Raw genomic sequence first — 22,531 nt, 5'->3', positions numbered from 1 at the left:
TTGTTACTTCTCAATCCAGCCCACATAATTTGGAAAAAAATTTAACTGTGAAATGTTTATGATATTTTAGATAACTTTTTTATGTTTGTGACAAATATGATAAAAAACTACGTAGAAAAAACCATATTGATTTAATAGCGCCAAGTAGGATAAAAAGTTTACGGAAGTTGGTTGGATATGGTGATTGACCTACAATATATGGAAAATAATAAACCAAATGTAAAATTTTATGATATATTGTACCAATTTTAAAGTTTATGGGAAACACCAAATTTTGGCCAAAGTTATAATTTTAGCTAGAGACCAATATCTCTTCAAATTGTCCACCATTCATTTTTATCAGTAGCTATATATTCCACTAATTTATTAATTACACTTATACTTTTTTATAAAATTAATACTTATATCCACGGACTCCTTTTATTCATTTCTCCTTTATAAAGTCATAATTTTGTAAAATTAATAAGTGTCTTTAAATACTAGCCTGAGGGAGCATTAAATTTATAACTCATTCTACCCAACCCAACTACTTTTCAACTCTATTAATATTTAATGTTGGTTTAAATTTATCAAAGCGGCATGACTCACAGCAATTTTAATGACTATTTCTCTTTTGACTCTCATTTTAACCAATCAATTAATTTTGTAATTAATCTCATGAACCAAACACTCCTATCATGAGACTCTTTATCGCTGGCGCCAGCGCCAAATCCTTCCCCCGCTGCCCCGCCTCCACCACCACCAATACCTTCCGCAACGTCTCTCTGTCTCCATCTCCGCCTCCTCTCCATCTGCCGTTCCATCCCTCAAAATCGCCGCCCAATAATCTCCGCCTCCTCTCCACTTTTCACGAGAGTAAGGCCGCTCATGTTCCATCGGCCTTTTCAAAAGGTTTAGAGCGCGGCGGCGGTGGCGGAGAGGCGCTGCCGGGTTCGAGTAGTGAGAGAAAGTTAGCGGTGGTGGCGTGGTCCGTGGTGACTCTGGTGGTGGCGGTGGCGAATCGGGTCCTTCAGAAACTTGCTCTTGTCCCCATGAAAGATTACCCCTTCTTTCTCGCCCAACTCAATATTTTCGCGTAAGATATACACTTTTTTCTAAAATGAGTGATGAAAAGAAACGTCTCGCTTATAGTCAGACGAAAGGAGTGTGATTGAGTATTTTTACTCAGTTTACTAGAATTTCTTTAATCTTACTCTATTATTGGGATACGAATCGAGGAAAATTAGCTCGAATTATATATGGAAATTTATCGAGGGCAGTACTGGGATATCCTAAAGTTTTGATCTATCTTTATTTTTTGGGGATCAATAATTTGTTGTTTATTTTTTGACTCGAACCTTCGGCCTATATGTAGATATGTGCTTGTTTTCTTCTTGGTGCTCCATGTGAGATACCGCGCTGGCATAACTACGAATGAGATGCTGGCTGTTCCGAAATTGCCCTTTGTTGCGATTGGGTCTCTTGAATTCCTTTCTTCTATTTGCCAGATGTATGCCGGAGGTAATATTTACATTTTTACTAGCTGATAAGATATTTCTACTCTACTCAATAGGTTGGGGTTTCAGACACCTCGAAGATAAATGGAGAATGATTATTTAATCATCTTTCAAAATTAAAAGCCTACATGTTTAATGAAATGTCACATATATAATCAAGCTCTAAAGATTGTTTAAGGTAAACATGTCAAATTAATATCCCAAATAAAAAATCGACTTAAATTGTGCGTCGAATACACCCTCCACATTCAAGTGGCGTAGTTGTTTGCTTCATTTATTTTGGATTTAATGTATTATTCAGAAAATTTATATGCAAGTCACTTTATAGTAAAAATGAAATTAAAGTACACATGATAAAAATGAATTTTGTGTTTTCATTTTTATTTATATTGAGAACCATCTATTTATTGCAGCCATGCTACCGGGGCCAGCCATACCCTTATTATTTCAAGTAAGTTGATTTTATTAAGTTATAATCTGAAATATTGATTTTAGAATTTTTTTTTTTTTTTTGCTATGTGATTGCTATTCACCCAATTATATAGTACAAGTTGGCGTAGCCATATTTAATAGGATAGTAATTAACCATAGTTCATTGTCCGTTGATAAATCTGTTGTTAAACTTTGATTTTTTTTGTTTGTTATAATTTTATTATATTCTTTGTTATGACTTATGCATATGTATTTGAGTTAGGTTGCATAGCAAACTAAATGCGGTGACAAGGAAATTAATTTAGAGTGCATTAAAAGTACTATTCTTTGACATTAATGATTGATTTCATTTCGAGTGATTTTATCAGTTATTATAGAATATGACATAAAATGAAGTAGGGCCACTAAAATGTGATAGAAAATTCTAGCTGTTTTTGTTCCTCATTTTCTTAAAGAACGTGGAGTATTAATTTACTCTTCGTATTGTTTGGCATAAAGAATATAGTGAATTTATTTCTGTCTTTTGTTGAATTTTTTCGTGTTTCATAAATACAGTTTTAACCAACATGTTAATTAATCGATTACGATAAACTGGATCATTATTATAAACTACCCTCAATTAATTTGAAGTGTGTATTTGTGGTAATTGCTCTTTTCCATCCTCTTCTTGGGCAAGACATTCTTGGTTTGGCAATTGCTCTTTTCCATCCTCTTCTTGGGCAAAAGATACAATTTCAACCAAATTATTGGATGCTTTCTTGTGGCAGGTGGTGTTGTAGTTGCCGTTTCAAGGTATTTAATCATCTTCAAACTTAAATATGTGGAAATTATTAAATGTTTCTTGAATCCTACACTATTTTGTCGTAACTGTTTGGTGTCCTAAAAAAAACAATAGCTGGTTAATACTTGTGATGGATGAAATTACGAAATAAAACTTTATATTATAAATTATTATTTTCATTTAATTAATGAAATAACGTTGTTTCAATTTGCTACGATAGATTCAACTTGGACCAAAATTAAAAATTTGGAAAAATAAAAAAATTAAGTTTGTGATCACAACTTGAAAGTTTATGCGTAATATCGTAAGACACCCAAAATTCATTTCGTTAGATTTTGATAACCTTATTTTCCGGTCTCTCGGTTGCAGAGGCGGAACAAATAGCGGAATGCTTACCGGAATCAGCCCTCTATGGCCGGGGCTCATGATCGCCTCGAGTTTTTTTCAAGCAGCTGCATCAATTTTTAAGGTAATGCACCCCATAATTTTTTTATATTAGCATCCAAATTCACAGATAGATTAATAATAATAAATGTAATAATAATAGTAATAACTAAAGTTGTTGGGAATGTACAGGAATCAGTGTTCATTGATGCTGCAAAACGTCTTAAGGTAAACAAAAAAATAATTTTTATTTTATAATTGGAAATAATTTTTTATTCATGTTTCAAAGATACAGTATTTCTCAAGTTATAATAAATGCAATCTATCTAATAAAGTAAACCTCATTCTCTACTCCTAATACATTTTCCCAAATTTATTAAAACTCGTGTGGCACCTGAATGTGCGCTATTTCGTTGGACAGGCCGACATAATTTATCGAGTTTTTTGGTGAACATTTTTCATCATGCATGCAGGGAAAATCACTGGACATTTTTGTTATAAATTCATTTTCTTCTGGATTTCAGGTAAGCAATATGTTGATCTTTAAACTTATTCATATGAAAAAAAATAAAAATCTTATTTAGTAATTAGTGATAATGACCTAACATATTGTGCATGTGTATTATGTTGTTTGATTGGTAGGCCCTCTTCACAATTGCCTTCTTGCCTATTTTGTCGAGCATGAAAGGCTTACCTCTATCTCAATTGCCCTCATACTTCTCAAGTGGTGCAGCTTGCTTCTTCAACATTGGAACAAACACAATAGGTATGATTTCTTTTTTAATCTATACTAAAAAGGCTTTTGTATTATTGTATATAATTTGGTTTGTCATGATTTAGAACGAGAAAATTGACATATTAAACCTCTCGTTAGAAAAGTATACGGGTTTTTTTTTTTTTTTTTTAACTGGGTACAGAGGTCAGTGAGATTTGAACCCGAGACCTTTTTAAGTGGTGGAACCGAATAGCGACCTAGTTGAACAATAAGATCATACGTCTATAATGCATATATTGTAATGTATGCCCCATAATAGGTCTCATTCTTCTACCCTCCCCGGAAGTCGTGACTATTCAAAACCGCAACTGTGACATCCCTTCTCTCTTATAATTCACCTCCAAACCTAGCGTTTGTATAGAGATAAACACGCTTTCACATCTTCTGATTGTATTTATGTTTTACTATAATAGAAACATAACATTGATCAATGACAACTTCCTCAGGATGTGAAGGAGCACCTTTGCTACCATTACTCTACATAGCTTCCAACATCTTTTTCAGTATATCCATTCTCAATCTTCTCAAAGTTTCCAATGCAATAGTGGCTTCTTTGGCATCGAGAGCAGCAGGTACTGATGCGTATGCATGTGTTGACCTAGTGATAGAATGGTTAATGCTTGAGACTAAAGGTTTTGGATTTGAATCTACTATAACACAACACGGCCGTTAAATTTCTATTTATTTCTCTAATAAAAAAGTAAAGTACTGATGAGAGTTTTTGAATAATTTTTGTAGTGCCATTTGCAATCTACATTCTTTCACAGCCATTGCCATACCTTCCAAACGGAGTGAGTTTGAGCCCATTTTTCCACATGGGATCGGCAATTCTTGTAATGGGACTCATCATGTACAATTTGCCCAAACCCAAGTTTTCCTAGTTTGAGATATTATGCTCTTATTTATGGCTGAATCTCAGTTACTACACTAACTTTTTATGTTGTAATAATAACGTGTAGTTTCGATTTTGATCAAGGATCTTATGTCAAGAAGTAAACCTTATTTCATTCATCCTTTGTAGTACTCAATTACTCCCTCCGTCCGCCAATAGGAGTCCCTTTTTTCCATTTTAGTCCGTCCGCGAATAAAAGTCTCGTTTCATTTTTACCATAAATAGTAATAGGGTCCCACCTTCCACTAACTCATTCCACTCACAATTAATTTAAAACTAATTTATACAAGTGGGACCCTTATTCCACTAACTTTTTTCCACCCACTTTTCTTAATATTTCTTAAAATCCGTGCTGTTCATGAATGAGACTCCTAATGGCGGACAGAGAGAATATAAAGTAATACCTTCACTGCACATTAGTGACAAATGATATACGTTAAAGCATCACTCTCGTTTAATCCACCTTATCATTATTATTTTGATTCTAATTCTTTAAAAATGGTTACTAACGTCATTAATTCTCCAAATACAAAGCTCAGTCTATCATTTTCTCCATAACTTCAAATGAACAAAATAACAAAGCAAGATTTGATTTTATATAGCTTATAAAATTAATAATGCCAATAGCAATTTTAAGGTATGAAAGCAAATGCTCGTGGAGTCGTGAGTGTCTAGGGTGACGATTTCTGTCAATCGAATGCTCAAACTACTAAGGTTGTAACAAAAATGTGTAGGGTGACAATTTCCATCAACAACTATCACCCAAGGGAGTGTTCAATTGCTCAAGATTAACTTGTCCATCAATTAATTTTACCACAGGAGAGACTAAGTATCCCGAGATTAAGAGAGTTAATATCATAACCATTGAGGTTGTGACAAAAATGTCTAGGGTAACGAACTAAAGATTTTCATGAACAACTTTCACTTTAGGGAGTGTTCGGTTGCTCAAGATTAACTTGTCCCTCAATTAATTTTTCCCCAAGATTTAGGTACGAGCCTTAACTACCATATACAGAGTGTTATGATTGATACAACAATTAATAAGATCGGATACCGTATAAGTTATAACCACCAAACAACAGACTCAATCTTATCTAATCCATCAAACTGGAACCACCTGAGCATTATGATTGATCCAACAATTAATATGGTCAAATGATTCAAATCTATAGTTCAATAATTAGCACTGTGTATTTCAAATCCAATATGATGAATTAAGAGCGAAATAACCAATTTTAACATCAAAACTACTTTAATAATAATTATTAATAATTAGTATTTTTAATATTATGATCATTTCCAAAACAGTAGTTTTTCTAACGGCTATTTTGGGAAACAAAAGTCCCTCCCATTTCAAATTCTCTCTGAATTCCAAAATCGCGTAGTTGAAGATCCAATTTCGAAACCCTAGCTTCTGTTATCGCCATGGAAATCCCCCAAGAAGCTGATGATTACATACGAGAATCCATCGATCACAGCGTCGGTCTGACGATTTCCACCGACGCACTTCTTTCTAAACTTCGCGCGGTCGAAGCGTCGCAGTTTCATCTCCGTCGCCAGTATCTCTCTCTGCAATCCAAGCTAAAAGAGAAAGATGACACAATCGAACGATCCAGGGTTTGTTTTTTGCTGCTTCAACCCCCGCTCCTCGAATTTCAGCTTCGAATTTTCATTTTTTGGGGGAATTTAATTAATTTTCTGCTTCCTGTTCTTCAGGCTGAGGCGAGCATGAACGCGGTGGCGTTGAAGAAATTTGTGGAGGAAAACCAGAAATTGGCGGTGGAATGCTCTAATCTGTTGGCGGCGCGCAATAAGTGGGAGAAGGAGTGCTCGCTCTACGATCACGATCGTGAAGTTTTGATGGATTTTGCGAACGAGGCAGACGAGAGAGCCAAGGAAGCTGAGGTGCGGAATCGTGATTTAGAGGAGGAGAAAAAGATATTGGAGGAAGAGTTGCATTCCTTCAAGTGCCGATCCCCACAGCTGGTAAAATTCTAGTAATTTCTTGATTTTCGTCTGATTTAATTCTTCTTTTTTGATATGTGGATTCGTTCTAAAATTCGAATTACTTGATAATAGATTTGTGTTGGTTTCATGAAAAATAATTCAGCTGGATTCCTTCAAAAGCTTTTCTGAGTTACTGCAGATAGATTTTCCTAGTTTTACAGTCTTATAGAATTCATAATCCATCCAATTGAGATATAAGCATTAATAAGTCCATTTTTGTTGCCTTCCAAGTCGATCTCCTCTTTACGAGCCTGGGAACGTCTCACCTTTGTTTATCTGCCACTTCCTCTATACCTCTTCCTGGTTATACTCCCCAAGTTTCCTCATTTTGTACTGCTTTCTTGCCTACTTCACTTATTGCCTATTGGATCCCTACTAAAAATGTTCGCGGCAAAGTAATGGTTTTAATGAACAGTCAAGAATAGGCTTATTTTATTAGTTGAAAGGTGCAATTTAGAGTGTGATGTTTTGAGGGATTTTTTGTTGTTTCATCTGCCCATTTACACTAAATTCATGTTGATAAACTCTCAAGTGCAGATAACTTTGACATATTGTGCTCAGGACCTATTAGAAAATTACTTGGAGTCCCTTGAAAGTCCTTTAGCTGCTCTCTCCAATTAGACTTGACAGAAGTGGTAGATGTTTTTCTTTCTTTCTTGGGCACATTTCATTCATCGTTTTAGGAGGCCAGTTCAATGGTACTGAAGTTTCAAACTCTATTTCTCTCCCTCAAAATTGAAATTTCATCTTTTTAGGTAGCAGTTCATCCTAATACATAATTTACTTTCTACTCTTATGTCCGTAGTTGCATCAAACTTGTAGTCCCAAAGGTGTTTTGTTAGACAGCTTCATATTTATTTTAAAGATCTTTATGTTTCGTTGGTCGTAAGGGACTTGTTTGGTCTGAATTTCTATGGAATACACAGTACAGTTCCATGCTCTTATTAATTGCGCTGCTTCTCAGCCGCTTGTAAAGGATGATTTCCGGTGGCATTCCACTATATTTTTTTTTTGCAAGTGTGGCTACTGCTGTAAAATTTAGCTGGATATGGCACTCTTTTTGTTAAAAAAATATCATTAACTCTTGTGTATTATCATTTTCTCTATGTGTGATTCGGTGAGACATAAACATTATGTTATGGAGCTCTGTGAGGGAGTTTCCTATTGAACTATTAAAACATCTTTACATTGGTTTAAGCTTGAAATTCTCCTGAAACTGACACATATTGTCTATTGACTCTAATTTGTTGGCTAAAGGTTGGCGAGTCTACCAATGATACAGAAGAACATCATTTACTAAATTCACTGTTCACTACTATGTTTGGCAAGGACGACATTCTGCCAATCGCACATAACTTTTTGGAGGCATATACTGGAGTTGAAGCTTGCAACAAGTTATTGACATTGTGGTCAAGGTGGGATTCATTTTGAAAATGTGATTTCAGTTAGAATATTAATGTTGTTTCAGACTCTGACTGGAGTTCAAATTCCATCCAGCTTGAGTCCTTTAACCCAGAAAGTCATAGCATTAGCAGCAAAGGCAAAAAATCTAGAGGAAGACAAGGACCATATAACGATCAACCTTCGTAAAGCAGAAGATGAGGTATGCAAACCAGTACAACTTGATGTTGGTTGATTGCGGTTTCATAAGTCCTCCCGCGATAATCAGGCATGGCTGTACTTTCAGGTGAATGCTCTGTTTGAAGAAAACAACGCCCTGAACGAGGTTAACAAAAGGCTGATGAGGAAATGCTATAGTGGAGGCACTGCTTCTGCAAAGGTATAAAGATATATGTAATGTTTTGGTGTGTGTGACTATATATTTATGTCATTATTATGTTCATATACATATGTATACTAATGGCATGTAATTTCTTGTGGTGTAAAGCAGAAGAAAAAATGCAGCCCAAAGATGAGTAGCCCAATGGAGAAGAAGATTGATTCAAGTGAAGTGAATATGCTGAGACAGCCACTGTCACCACTCCAATCTAACTCCCCTGAATGTAGAATGCACATGAAGTAAATCCAGAGATTTCATCTTGAAATTTCTCTTTTTGATTGTGAATTTGTCTAATTCCTAACTGTTTTGGTGGGGAGGAAGCAATGATGTTTGATGGTTGTACATGTGATGTACATTTGTGATTAGCTTTGGCAAAAAAACTGGCCTGAGTTGGTCGAGTCCGGCTGTTTGAACCACCTAAGTGGGTCGCGAAAAAGCTCATGAGAACTGCCGGAGAATTCGAGCCATTTTTCGTCTTCATTTTTGCTTTCTGTGTTCTGTGTAGACTAAATCGAGATGTTGATGGTGGATTTGTAAATGAAAAAAGATTTGCTGTGTTTCTTATGTTTTCAATTAACTCATAATTCCATTTTTGTGTTAACTCGTGGATTGTCATGTTTTACACTATAATTCTCATAGTGATTATAGGAGTGATTTATGTTTTATCACATTGCTTTTTGAAATATCATAAATTATACCATTTCCATTCCATTTTCTCATTATAGTTATCCGTCAATACAATATACTCATATTAAATTATTTCGTGGATTGGATTTCACTTGACTGTCTACTGTTCTATGGCGTGTGCTCGGGGTAGAAGTTTTGTATAAATGTAACGTCATGCTATTAAGTATTTTAATTTTTATTTCACTTTCATTATAAAAAGTAAGTAAATATTATTTTATTAACTTATTGGAAGAAATAGTTCACATTTTTTAATCTTCGAATGTTTTTGAACGAATGTAATCTTATTCAATGTTTATACATGGAGGAGGAATAAATTGCGTTAAACAAAAGATGTTTCATTTTCTTTTCTAGTTTTTCCCACTAAAATATAAATATAAATATCGTATTTTATCTTACCACTTAATATACAAAATAAAACTTTCTAAAATTACGTGCATCATTCGTGTGACATCTTTTGTGAGAATGAGGTAGTATTCCCTTTGTTCCACAGTAATGGAAGCGTTTCTTTTCGCTCGAAAATTAAGAAAAATTGTGTTGGGTGAGTTAAGTAAATGGAGAACAAAGTGAAAAATGAAAAAAAGTAGAGAGATGAAGAGAGTAAAAAGAAATAAAGAGTCTAGTAGGTGTGGAAAAATATGTTGACTTTTTCAAAAAAAAAGAAATATTATAGAATGTACCAAAATGACAAAATGACTCTATTACTATAGAACGAGGGGAGTACTATTTTTCGAAATTACTCCCTCCGTCCCGGATTAGGAATCACACTTTGACCGGGCACTGGTTTTAAAAAATGAAAAGAAAAGTTGGTTGAAAAAGTTAGTAGAATGTGGGACCTATTTTTTATATTGGTTTTATAATAAAATGTGAGTGAATTGAGCGGAATGCGAGACCTACTTACTATTTATGATAAAAATGAAGTGTGACTCTTGAGAACGGACCGAAATGGAAAAGTGTGATTCTTATTCGGGACGGAGGGAGTATAAGATGAATCAAAATTATTTGGTAGATAATTTACTCATTTAATTATCTATATTCATAAATTCGCCGCCAAAACAAATATCTCATCATCTCATCTTCCCTCCCTTATCCTTCCCCTCTCTCACTCATCTCCAGCACTCCACTGAACTCCAATCAATCCCACCATCACCAAATTGAATCAATCCTCCAACAATGGCCGCCGCATTTCGATCTCTATACTCCCCTCCGGCCACCTCCCGCACTCATCTCCCGCTACCCAACCACCGCCTCCTTCTCTCCCTCGCCGCCAGCCCTCGCAAAAAATCCAATCTCCATCTCTTCCTCAGCGCTCCGCTCCGTGCCCTACCTTCCATCCAATCCGAATCGCCCAAGGAAATCGCCGCGGAATCAGAAGAGGAATTTTCCACAACGCGGCTGCTCGTCCAGAACGTTCCGTGGACGTCCACCGCCGACGATCTCCGCCCGCTCTTCGAGAAATACGGAACCGTTGTTGAAATTGAGGTGCGTTTCCGTTTCTATTTCACATTTAATTGTTTATCCATTTTGTGCCTCTGATTTTCGCTCAATTTTGCTTTTGTGTGTGTGTGTTTTGATTCAGTTTTCAATGTATAATAAAGAGAGGAATAGAGGTCTCGCGTTTGTGACTATGGGTTCACCAGATGAAGCGCTTGCAGCTTTCAACGGTCTTGAAGCTTCGGTAAGCCTAGAAGAATTTCATTCCTTCACCAATATTATGCTGATTTAGTGATTGAATTTACTCGAATTTTAGTTCCTTTATCAATTCTATCCCAATATTTAGCAATGGTGAGAATTATAGCCATAACTATTTCAATTTATCCTTTTATTCAACTTGGTTTCCGGAGCAAAATAATAGGTCATCCTCGTGCACATCATATCATGACTCTTATAATTGGATTCGAGGAAAAATTGGGATAGAAATGATAAGTTGAAAGAGTTGGTGTAGAGTTGATAAGTATCAAAGATTGGGGTAGAACTGATAAATCACTCGGGCACTTTACGTCGCGACTCTTGGATTGAAATTCCAACGAAACTTTGAGATAGTATAGATAAGTAAGAAAAAAATGGGATAAAATTGGTAAATTTCAAATCTTGAGATGGAATCAACGAAATCAGTCTAGTACGTCATGTCACGACTCAAATTGTTAGTGTGAAATTCTGATGAAAGAAATGGTGAGTTTAAAAAGGTTGGGATAGCATTGATAAATTTGAAAGATTGTGATAAAAATGATAAAATCACTAAATGGTCAGTGATGATAGATTTGTTATTATAAACATTGTTTTGTGAACGAGTTCATTGTGTTTGGGGTGTAGGAGTATGGGGGTAGAGTGTTGAAGCTTAATTGGGCTAAGCCGAAGAAACCGAAGCAGCCCTCTTCCACGCCGCGGCCTAAGCCAGTGCACAATTTGTTTGTCACGTTTCTGCCGTTTCAGGCGAGGGCCAAGGACCTCAAGGAGTTCTTCAATTCTCACAATGCTAATGCAGTTTCTGCTGATGTGATATTCCGAGATAATCCTAAACGATCAGCTGGTTATGGCTTTGTATCCTTCAACACTAAGGCAGAGGCTGATGCAGCGCTTGTTGCATTGCAAGGAAAGGTATAAATAGCTAATGTGGCTTATTGGAATGAGGAATGTCGAGTTGTTCGTGAATCTTGATGCTTGTTGTGTTTCAGGAGTTCATGGGAAGAAACTTACGCATAGCACCAAGCAAGAGATTCTTGAGGCCGGAAACAAAGGCAGCTATCGAGTCAGGAAATGAAAGTGAATCGAACTCTTCTGAGAAACATGAGGAGACGTCATCTACTGAGGTTTAATTTCTTTAGCACTCTGTGTTATTCACTTAGCTTGGTATATTTTTTTTATAAATGTGTTTGAATGCATCTGTGGGGTGATTCCATGGTGAAAATGTTCATTCTTGCCATTAGAATACTCATTTGGTGTGCGATTTTATCGTGCTATTCACTATGGGAGATTATTTTTCGACATTAAACCTGCACAAAGATTCGTAAATCTTTTTATCACTCAAAAGCATTGTTTGTGGTCTTTGCTGAACCCATAGCAATATCTCATCCATAAGTGAGAATTCAAGCTGCTCATCTCTAGGTTTTTTTCATTTAGCTCGGCCGATTTTTCCTTTAAATGTGTTTGGATGCATTTGTGGGGTTATTTCATGCTGTTACACACTAGATGAAAATGTTCATTCTTGCCATTAGAATGTAGAAGATGTAGCCATGACTTCCTTTTCTATGTGTATTCTCTTGTTGGGAGATTTTATCGTGAAATTCTCTACGTGAAATTGTTTTTCGACATTAAAACTGCACGGAGGAAATGTTACAAGCAAGCAAGCTGCTTTTTGTCAAGATCCATAAAGTGATTAGTCACATTCAAATGCTACATGTTTAGTGCGAATGATAACGAAAGCAGAAGCATACTTGTGTTTGTGTCAATGAAAAATCGGAAGTAAGGTTGATCATCTATCAAGTGATACATATGAAACCGTAGAGAGAAGTATGATTCTTGTTTAGTACGACCGAATGATAGGAATTAGATACTATCAGCATATTTATAAGTTATACGTTCACTTAGAGATCATAACCCCATATTTAGAGAACAAGTTCCAAACTTTATACGTTCACTTGGAGACCATAACCCTGCTGTCATTGAATGTTTTGAATGTGCTTTCCCTTCTGTATACATATTGGAGACACTTACCATTGAGGATTAGCCTAGATAGATAAAAAAATATACAGGTTAATCCATTGTTTACTAAGATAGATTAGAAACTTGGGATATCTTAACGCCTTCAATCCATCTACAATTTAAGATAACTCGCTATATTCATATCTCGTTGAAAGGATAATTAATCATACCTACTGTTAATCCTGAATAGAAAGCACCCTAAATTGAATTTTCTGTAGATTTTTTTGGCATATGAACCAAGGCTAGGATTAGCTTTTCACTTGCTTCATATGCATACGTATTCAGTTTTGCTGCTATGCTTTAACGCCTGCATTGTCTAACTCTGTCTACAAAGTTTGTTGTATCTCAGTGCATCCATGCATTTCGAAAAGGGTTATTTTCCTCTTGATACATGAGCTTTCAATATTTGGTTCTGCCCCCGAACTTTATTTTTTGTATACAAATACACTAACTTTGGACTTTTATGATATTCCCCAACCAAAAAAATTGAAACTGGTTGGAAAGCAAAACAAAGTTGTTTTGATTTTTCGTCTAGGGGAAAAACGGTAAATGTCCAAAGTTCGTGTATTCATTTTCATATTATAAAGTTCATGGAAAAATTAGAAAATATTGGAAGTTTGTGTATTTACAAACAAATAACGGAAACTGAAACTACTGTGTTAAAGCTTATATGCGAATGGGATCGACCGGGATTGAGGATTGAATGAAATCGAACAGAAGCAGTAAACATTTTAATTGAAGAACTTAATGTCTCTGCAGCTCAAATGTTTGAATGTACTTCATTTTCCTTATAAATGCTTTCACAAAGAAACCGAAATATATATACAAGAAAATAAGTCATTTGTATATAAAAAACAAATATGTTGTTGCTGATGTGGCTACATGACTTGCCAGGTGGAATAAAGTGAGGCTGATTAGGATGATGTACATGTAATTACAACGGCATTGGAGTTTTGAGCAGGAAGGTATGAGGGCCAACTGTATTAACTGTATTTCCAACAAGGATGACTTTGAGGTGTGTAATGATCCATCATTTCAAGAAGTAAAAATGAGTTTTGAATATTTCATGCCCTCTAGTGAGGGATAGAAGTACCGCCGGGTTAGAAACTGCCAGTCCCGTATCTTACTGTTTTCCCGGTTTTGCACGGCAGTGTGTTACTGTTTTTCCCGGTTTCGCTTTCGAAATAGTCAGTCAAAGTTTGACTATTTTTAAACGAATTGCCTGCACTACGAAGTTTTAAGAAGCTGGTCCGTTCAGCCCGTTTATGTCGCTTTTGAAATTGGAATTGAAGGTTCCGATTCCGAGCCAAACAGGTAGTTTTGGTTTAACCATGCGTATCCACGGAGGTTGGATATTATTGCATTGTTAGACGGTAAATCACCTACCATAATAAATTTTAATTGTGACTAATTTTAATTAAAGAGGTTTATAAAATTTAATTGGTAACTAATATAATATGTACGGATTTAGGGAGTGATAACTCCTACTCCTTCTGAATAGACAACGAAGCACAATTTAGTTGGAAAGACATTTTTTCTCTGGAATATAATTGGTTAAATGATATTGTTTTGAGATTTATTTTGACCTTTTTTTTTTCTTTTTTGCTTGGAAGACAAACTAATTTTCACCTTCCAAATTTATGTTTTTGATCGACATTAATGGAAATCCCCTCTCCCCCTCAATAACTTTTTTCATAAGTAAAGTAGTTACTACTTATTTATTAATGTCCTTCAATATTAATTTTTCCTAGCAAATGTATCCGTGTAGTGCTCCTATGATTTTAAGCTTAACGAAGATAATTTTCTGATAAAAGCTGCAATTATTTTTTGCAAGTAATCAACATTTATATAGCCTCTCTGTCCCTTTATCATGATTGTGTTGGAGGCTAGAATGCTCTATCATAACTTACAAAAATATGAAAAGCTCTTTTCACCTACTATTTCATTATTACATACTATAACAACTCAACATTATCTACCTTTTAATCACATCGAACTTCTCACCTTATATTTCAATTGATGGAACATGGGCTATAAAGTTGGCCAACCATTATAATCTACCACAAAATTGTTTTGTTTTCTTTACTTTGATTAGGCCATCTAAAATGTCGAGCACTAAATTATTCACGTGCTTTCGAGAACTATTCATAATCCTTAAGCACTGCGAAATTGAACTATTTAGAGAACTATTCATAATCCTTGATTGGGCAACGAAGTTGCGTGCTCTCACATGTTGCAGCATGAGAGTGTGGCGTGCACAATGACCTGCATCATCGTGTTTTGGTGGTAGAGCGTGATGATACATGCTCAAGAAGTGTCTCTACGCATGCTTTTGTAATGATATTTGAATTTTTTTCGTTGTTATATTTGTATTTATTTAGTATAATCAGTCCAATAAATAAAAATAAAATTATTTAGTAATATGAATTTAAACGTTGGAACAACCCCAATATTCTCCATCATTTTTATTATTTGAACTAATTTTGATTGTTTAAATATAATGTAAGGAGTCGCAATTATTAATAAGCATGTTGTCAGTCACCACAAAAATCTAATTATAATAATTTGTACTGGAAAAAAAAAAACAAAAAAAAAACAGCTTTCTTTATATGAAAAAGAGAGAGATTGGGTTATTTCAACTACCCTAGAAAATTGGTTGTCAAATTTTAATTGTTTGTAGTGCTTTAGGAATAGAGTCTAGATAAAGTAATTACCTAGTATATACATGTCATATCATGACCAAATATATTTATCAAGATTCCATCTTATTTCCTACTCGATTAACTTAAACATAGTAGTTGTTTGTTGATCAACTTTCCCAACTTTATAAATATGTAGTGTTAATAGTATTATAATCTTCTAATAATTGAGTTGGTGAAGATAAAGTGCTCACCAACTTTCTTTTTGGGGTGCACCGGGCCGTGGTAGTATTGCGACACCAAGGCAATGCTCGAGAGCTTTGACAGTAACTTGTGAACGCAGAAAAAATATTGATAGACTCTACTAGCTAGTTTATATTTTTCTTACATACACTAAAAAACAATATTACAAACTACAATGGAATAACTTTATGACTTATGTAGTCTTCTTCTTTGTAAACTATTTCTTCTTCTTTCCTCCCAAACTATTTTTGCAGCTATTCTTTTTCTTTTTCCTCTACAAGTTTAGCCTCTTTATCATCCAAATTCCAACATTTCAGTCATTTTTCATTTTAGTCTGTCCACCCAAATTAGTGTAATTTTGATTTGTGAAAACTTTCTCACTATTCTCTCTACCTCTCACTCATATTTACTTGTTTTTTTCTCTTTTTATCTCATACAAATTGCGCATTATAACACGTTAATGAAATTTTTTTTTGGATGAGCCCTTCTCCCTCAAAAAATAAATTTATTATCATATGAGTCGATGACTCAAACATAACATACTATGAAACTAATAGAAACAAACACTACAAACACTTTATCTCAGCCAAAAGGCCAAGAAAAGTTAATAAAGTGCTCACCAACTTTACATCCATTTTCTAAACAACTCCTTAATTTACAGCCAATAATAATCATATAAAGCTACATAGCAATTTAACAACTCCAACACAACTCTCTCTCCCACTCTCTCTCATCATCATATATATAAGTAGATTTTGCATGAATCTTGAACAAACAAGCTAATCAAACCCACAAAAACCCAAGAAGCCAAGAATTATCCTTCTATTTACTAGAATTAACCCAAAAAAAAAGATGGCAAATTTAGGGTTGATGGTGTTGATGATGGCTATGTGTTGTGGAATTGGAGGAATATCAGCCACGGTTTACACAGTTGGGGATACCTCCGGTTGGTCTGTGGGTTCTGACTACACCACCTGGGCTGCCGACAAGACCTTCAAAGTTGGCGACACTCTCGGTACGATTATTTATTACTCTCTTCATTCTGTATCGTATTCAGAAATGATTAACGTTTCGTAATTTTCTATTTGTCCCAAAGTTTTATAAGTTGAATCCTTTAAATTTCAACTTTTAGCGTCTCTTACCAACCAAGTTGCGCTTCACCGTTTTCATCGAATATATAGTTGAGTTGACACTAACTATATGACTATATGTTAGAAAATAATTTAATCTATATGGAGTAGTAAATAACATCAAGATTACTAAAAAGTGTACATAATATTATAGTAATATTTTATATTTTTGTCAACAATTATAATGCGTTTGACATTTTTAAAACAAAAGCAAACAATACATAGGATAGGATAAAGTATGAATATGAGTCTATGAAAAGTTTTACCGACCTCTATTGATGTATTGCCTTCAAATTTAATTAAATTTGATATAATGATACTTAAAAACTAAACCCCCAAAACTACTAAGTTTAGATTTGTCCATAATTATTGGAAACATATATACACATATGTGTAATACTCCCCCCGTCCCGCTTTAGCAGTCCCATTGACTTTTCTGCACTCGTTTTGTAAAAATGATAATAAATAGTTAAAGTGGAGAAATAATAAAGTAAAAAAAAGAATAATATAGAGAAGAGTCTTATCTACATTATTCTCTTTTTTACTTTATTATTTTACCACTTTAACTATTTATTATCATTTTTACAAAACGAGTGCAGAAAAGTCAATGGGACTGCTAAAGCTGGACAGAGGGAGTATATTGTTAATATTTTTTAATTAAAAGACATTCTTTTATAAGAATTTACTTTCATAGAGACAGTGACGTTCACATATAACTTTTTACTATATTACAAAAAGTCGTCACTAGATAATTGCAAATAAATCCAAACTTCACGATCCTTGCAGTATTCAACTACGCATCCGGCCACACTCTTGACGAAGTCTCGAAAAACGACTACGAATCGTGCACCACCGGCAACTCCATCACCTCCGACAGCAGCGGCGCCACCTCCATAACCCTAAAGACCGCCGGCACCCACTACTACATTTGCGGCATCCCCGGCCACTGCAGCGGCGGGATGAAGCTCGCCATCACCGCGGCCGCAGCCGCGCCAACCGAAGGCGGCAGCAAAGCGGCGCCTTCGGGCACCACCACTTCCCCCACCCCTACCACCACCACCCCTGCCGCCACGACTCCAACCGTAGTCACGAGCCCCACCGGAGGCGCCGCCACGGAGCATCCTTCATCCGCCGCCGCATTTGCTCCGGCTGCGGCGTCGGTTTTGGCCTTTGTCTCTGCGGTGGCGATTATGGTTTGATTTGAGGGGTTTGGGTTTTTACTCTAGCCAGGATAGAGGCAGTGCTCCTACTTTAATTTATTTTCATGAATTTGTATTGTAATTTTTATTTAATTTGGCTCATGTAATATTGTATGTGGATGTTTTTTTTTCTAAAATTATGTTCATTTAGTTGCTCTATGTTTTTTTTTAGTATTTGATTTTAATACACTTTTCATTCTCGTTGTTACGCATCAAATATGAGAACTTCGTAACAATAGTCCTCTTTCAGGGGTCAACGTTATCATCGGTTATGACTTATGACTAACTCCTTCATCATGTCACGTTCTGTGGACCAATACTTCGAGTTGGCCCTCGAACGTGGTTGATCACGTTCTGTGGACCAATACTTCGTACAACAATTCCTCCTTAAAAATCAAAGTCCATGTTGATCACGGTTGGCTCCTTCACTAGACCACTATTTTGTGGGTCATTACCGGCTCTCAAATGCCCTCGGGGGCAGATCTAGCTTATGGGGACATGGGCCAAATGCCCCTCCTCATCCATTCATTTCCTTATATATTTATACATACATTTCTGATTATATACTTCAATCATACTAAATGTCTCTTCTCAAATACATAAATTTTCCTATGTATTATATTTTTGCTCCACTTTCAATAAAATTCTGGCTACGCCCCTAAATGCCCTCAAGAGTGGCGACTAAATTAGTCACGACTCACGACCAACTACTTTCCTAGCCACCTCTGTGGACCACGACTCCGAGTCGTCGGACTCTCAATGAAATCATCAATACTACAGACCATAAAATCGATCTTCCAAAAGACTTAGCCAACTATGAGAAAAGATAGCTAGCACATTGGATCTATAACACTAGTCTTCCAAATATATATTTTTGGTTTTGTTTTATATACTTGTAAATTTTGAAATTATCTCAAAAACAGGTCTGCATTCGCCACTCTCCGCGATGAACGCAAAAAGAGTCCCACACAAAAGCATGAAACACATGGAGAACAACATTATTTTTGTGGATGTTGAAACTTGAAACCCCACACATGTGATGCTTCAATTCCATTATAGGTGTCTACACATCATGTTCATGAATTTATGTCGATATTCAATTTCAAATATATTAATAGAATGAATTGCTTGTTGGAAAATTGATTTTTTGAGCTTTGTAGGGTTGCATATTGATTTGGGATTGGTTTTGAGTTTGTAGGATCCTTAACTAATTTGGTGGCTATTTATTTAACTTTACATGAAATAATTCAATAAGTAGTTGCACATTATTCCACATTGTGAGCATATAATTCTAACATGTACTAGCATTTTTTTCAAAAATTAATATTTGGCGAGTTAAAATGAATTTGGTTGTTGGGCCTAATATCCGCAACATGTGCAAGAAGGCCCAACAACCAAAATCACGGGACTTGGACTGAGTTTCTTCACCAGCCATGTCGAGTTCTTGGCATTTTATCTTCTTATAACCTCGAAGGACTTAATAAAATTGAACATGTACAAATCCCCTTTAATAGGCGAAAGAGACGCACGTTTCGTACATCTTATACACATATTTGCCAAGCCGATGCTACTGAGTTTGAGGTGCATATACACGCTTGAAGAAAATTTGCTATATCTAGAAGAAAGATTGAGTCAAGGAAATCCTCTATTATTTCATCGACTCAATTTGTTCTTTCTGTATTGTAAATTTCTTTTGATTTGATTCATTTGATATTGTATAACAGATAAAGAGTACCCTATGCACATGCCACTTTATTCCCACCCAATTCTCCAACTTTGTTCATCACTGATGGTGGTGGATGTGCCTTTTTCTTTATAGTGGAATAATTCAAATATTCACTATAAAAATAAATGTTAGCATAAAAATAATACCATTAGTTATTACCCACTCCGCCGCGAATAAGAGTCCCATTTTTCCATTTTAGTCCGTCCGCAAATAAGAGTCCCGGTTCATTTTTACCATAAATGGTAATAGGGTCCCACCTTCCACTAACTCATTACACTCAAATATCATTTAAAACTAATATATACAAGTGAAACCTATTCCACTAACTTTTTTCCACTTACTTTTCTTAACATTTTTTAAAACCCGTGCCGCCCATGAATGAGACTTCTAATGGCGGACAGAGAGAGTATAACGATAATTAAATATGCAATTTACAAATCAATTCTTCTTCACCTCTTTTCCTTATCAATATTAACAGAAAATACATTAAATTTTTTCGTTTTTGATTGGAGAAATAGAAATATAAAACACTTATAAATGCTAACAAATTAAACTAAAATGCCTGAAACATAAATAATCAAATGATTACATCATAAATAAAATAAATTCAAATTAAATCAAATCCCCGAACACAAAATTTAAAATAAAAAAAAAACACATAAATCACCCTAAATCAATAAAGCAGCCGATAGCACCACGAGAGCGGCGGATCCGGCGACGGCGGCGCGATTCACCGCGGCGGCTGCGTGAGGCGCCGGAGCAGCACCGCCCGGGGCGCTGGCGATGGACGGAGGAGAAACGGGAGATCCAGCCGGAACATCGCTCGGAGGAGCGGGAGGAGAAGAGGTCGTAGGCGCCGGCGACGGAGCAGACGCGTGCGGCGAAGGAGCCGCAGCTTGCTTCGGCGGAGCAGCCAGCGGCGCGGCGGTCGGAGAAGCCTTAGGCGCGGCGGATGGGGACTGAGCGAGAGCGGATCCGGCGACCAATGCCGAGATCAGAACCAACACTATCGCGGAGAATTTGGCCATTTTTGGGGGTTTAATTCAGTGATTTTGGAGGAAAAGTGCAAAATCTAGAGAGAGAGAGAGAAGGGCTGAAAATTGAATGAAGGAAGTGTTAATCAGTGTGTGTATTTATACTTATTTGAGGGATTTTTTTTTGCTGTTTTTTTTTATTTGGAGTTTTTGAATTAGAGCTAATTTGGAAACTTTGATTTCAAATTTGATGTGATTATGATTCACCACAATTTTGAATTCAAAATTTTTGGTGCTGATTGTAAAAGTAATAAAGGGAATATGCATAACAAATCTATTCTTTTTGCAATTGGACAGTGATAAAATGCAAACTTATATATTGTATAAATTCAAAACATCTCAATACAGTTTCAATATAATATCAACACAGTGTAAAATTTCAAGATTTTAATGTCAACACAGTATCAACACAGCTTCAACACAGCATCAATCGTTGACTACCGTTGAAATTATGTTGACATTTTCCTATTGATGCTTTATTGTGATCTGTTGACATTTTTCAATGGTCAAGATCATAGTTTTGAGTTTATACAATATTTAGAGTTTTCATTTGATCACATCCCTTTTGCAATTTGTATATCCAGGATATAAATAAGTCCTTTTTCTATTTTAGATAAGATTATACTATATCCACTAAAATTATATCATTATTTTCCTATTTTACTAAATTTTTTTATTAATTTTCTTCTTACTAGTAATTTTCTATTTTAGATAAGATTAAGATTATACTATATCCACTTAAATTATATCATTATTTTCATATTTTACTAATTAATTTTCTTCTTATTAGCATTTTTTTAAAAGTCAAAAATGAAAAGAGTACCTCAAAATCATCATTTTCTTAAATGCACAATATTTTCGATGAATTTGTTTAGTGTAGTAAAACAAATAGAAACAATGAGAGAAAAATGAATTTTATTTTAAGTATGAAAATAGAATATTTTGCATGAAATTTAAAGTTATACTAGATGTATTTTTGGGATAAATAAAGTAGTACTATATGATAATTAAAAGTTACTATAATTAATCATTTTTATCATATGACAGCTTGCTACATTTTTCCATTTACAATATGCCAGTTGTTTTTATTAAAATCCATGTTATATTGTACTACTAGATGTATTTTTTGGGATACATAAAGTAGTAGTATATGATAAAAGTTATAATTTGAAAATTTAAAAAAAGAGGCTTAGTTAGGAAAAAGCAAAACAAATACATGTGCATTTGAAATAATTAAATGGGCAGCAGCAGAATTTAGGTTTTCAGGTGGCAAGAGATAAGGGCCGCAAGTTTTGCCGGTTATTGATCGGACGGTGGAGATTGAAACAGCAGTGAGATTCTGTGAACGTTACAGCAATACTTAATTATTATGAATTTCATGTTTACCGTTATACCATGTTGTCATGTTAAAATTAAATTAAGATGTTACATACATATGTCATGTCTTTGTTTCAACAAGTTTATACTCCCTCCGTCCCGGCTAAGATGACACATTGCTTAGCCGACACGGAAATTTAATAGTTATTCGTTAAAGTGTTTAATTGGAAAGAGAAGGTGGGTGTAAGTATTAAAGTAGAGAGATAAAGAAAGATGAATATTTTAATAGCAGTGAGAAAAAGTGGTTGAG

General features: G+C 35.1%; 5 protein-coding genes across 7 annotated transcripts; 4 read left to right on the top strand and 1 right to left on the bottom strand.

Moving 5' to 3' along the window:
* The first annotated feature begins 653 nt into the window (after positions 1 to 653).
* On the top strand, positions 654 to 4,899 carry LOC125219146 (protein CLT2, chloroplastic-like). The gene is made up of 10 exons (XM_048121032.2): positions 654 to 1,075; positions 1,355 to 1,500; positions 1,910 to 1,947; positions 2,605 to 2,720; positions 3,079 to 3,178; positions 3,286 to 3,321; positions 3,567 to 3,617; positions 3,736 to 3,859; positions 4,315 to 4,440; positions 4,607 to 4,899. Exons 1-10 carry the CDS (start codon positions 678 to 680, stop codon positions 4,747 to 4,749), a joined length of 1,278 nt encoding a protein of 425 aa, XP_047976989.1. The 5' UTR covers positions 654 to 677; the 3' UTR covers positions 4,750 to 4,899.
* A 1,185-nt stretch (positions 4,900 to 6,084) lies between these two features.
* Positions 6,085 to 9,107, top strand: LOC125224135 (uncharacterized). Of its 2 annotated transcripts, none has more exons than XM_048127491.2 (6): positions 6,085 to 6,377; positions 6,477 to 6,746; positions 8,025 to 8,182; positions 8,265 to 8,370; positions 8,455 to 8,547; positions 8,656 to 9,107. In XM_048127491.2, exons 1-6 carry the CDS (start codon positions 6,186 to 6,188, stop codon positions 8,788 to 8,790), a joined length of 954 nt encoding a protein of 317 aa, XP_047983448.1. In that variant the 5' UTR covers positions 6,085 to 6,185; the 3' UTR covers positions 8,791 to 9,107. The 2 variants fall into 2 exon arrangements, with proteins under 2 accessions (XP_047983448.1, XP_047983449.1); XM_048127492.2 differs by having other exon boundaries at positions 6,087 to 6,377; positions 8,659 to 9,107.
* A 1,193-nt stretch (positions 9,108 to 10,300) lies between these two features.
* LOC125217904 (RNA-binding (RRM/RBD/RNP motifs) family protein) lies at positions 10,301 to 14,083 on the top strand. 2 transcript variants are annotated; one of them, XM_048119475.2, is made up of 5 exons: positions 10,302 to 10,713; positions 10,811 to 10,909; positions 11,545 to 11,829; positions 11,907 to 12,041; positions 13,828 to 14,083. In XM_048119475.2, exons 1-5 carry the CDS (start codon positions 10,405 to 10,407, stop codon positions 13,834 to 13,836), a joined length of 837 nt encoding a protein of 278 aa, XP_047975432.1. In that variant the 5' UTR covers positions 10,302 to 10,404; the 3' UTR covers positions 13,837 to 14,083. The 2 variants fall into 2 exon arrangements, with proteins under 2 accessions (XP_088913719.1, XP_047975432.1); XM_089057593.1 differs by lacking the exon at positions 13,828 to 14,083 and having other exon boundaries at positions 10,301 to 10,713; positions 11,907 to 12,047.
* A 2,431-nt stretch (positions 14,084 to 16,514) lies between these two features.
* Positions 16,515 to 18,303, top strand: LOC125219732 (blue copper protein-like). The gene is made up of 2 exons (XM_048121783.2): positions 16,515 to 16,830; positions 17,732 to 18,303. The coding sequence occupies exons 1-2, from the start codon at positions 16,668 to 16,670 to the stop codon at positions 18,142 to 18,144; spliced, it is 576 nt and encodes a 191-aa protein (XP_047977740.1). The 5' UTR covers positions 16,515 to 16,667; the 3' UTR covers positions 18,145 to 18,303.
* Positions 18,304 to 20,418: 2,115 nt separating this feature from the next.
* LOC125223741 (uncharacterized) lies at positions 20,419 to 20,981 on the bottom strand. Its single transcript, XM_048127024.2, has one exon. It carries the CDS (start codon positions 20,896 to 20,898, stop codon positions 20,539 to 20,541), a length of 360 nt encoding a protein of 119 aa, XP_047982981.1. The 5' UTR covers positions 20,899 to 20,981; the 3' UTR covers positions 20,419 to 20,538.
* Positions 20,982 to 22,531: the final 1,550 nt, after the last annotated feature.

Source organism: Salvia hispanica, chromosome 1 (assembly GCF_029641045.1).
Source record: "Salvia hispanica isolate PSC_SH4W2 chromosome 1, Shi_PSC_v1, whole genome shotgun sequence".
Lineage (NCBI taxonomy): Eukaryota > Viridiplantae > Streptophyta > Magnoliopsida > Lamiales > Lamiaceae > Salvia > Salvia hispanica.
Note: the sequence above shows the minus strand (reverse complement) of the source record. Positions and strands in the feature narration are given on the sequence as shown.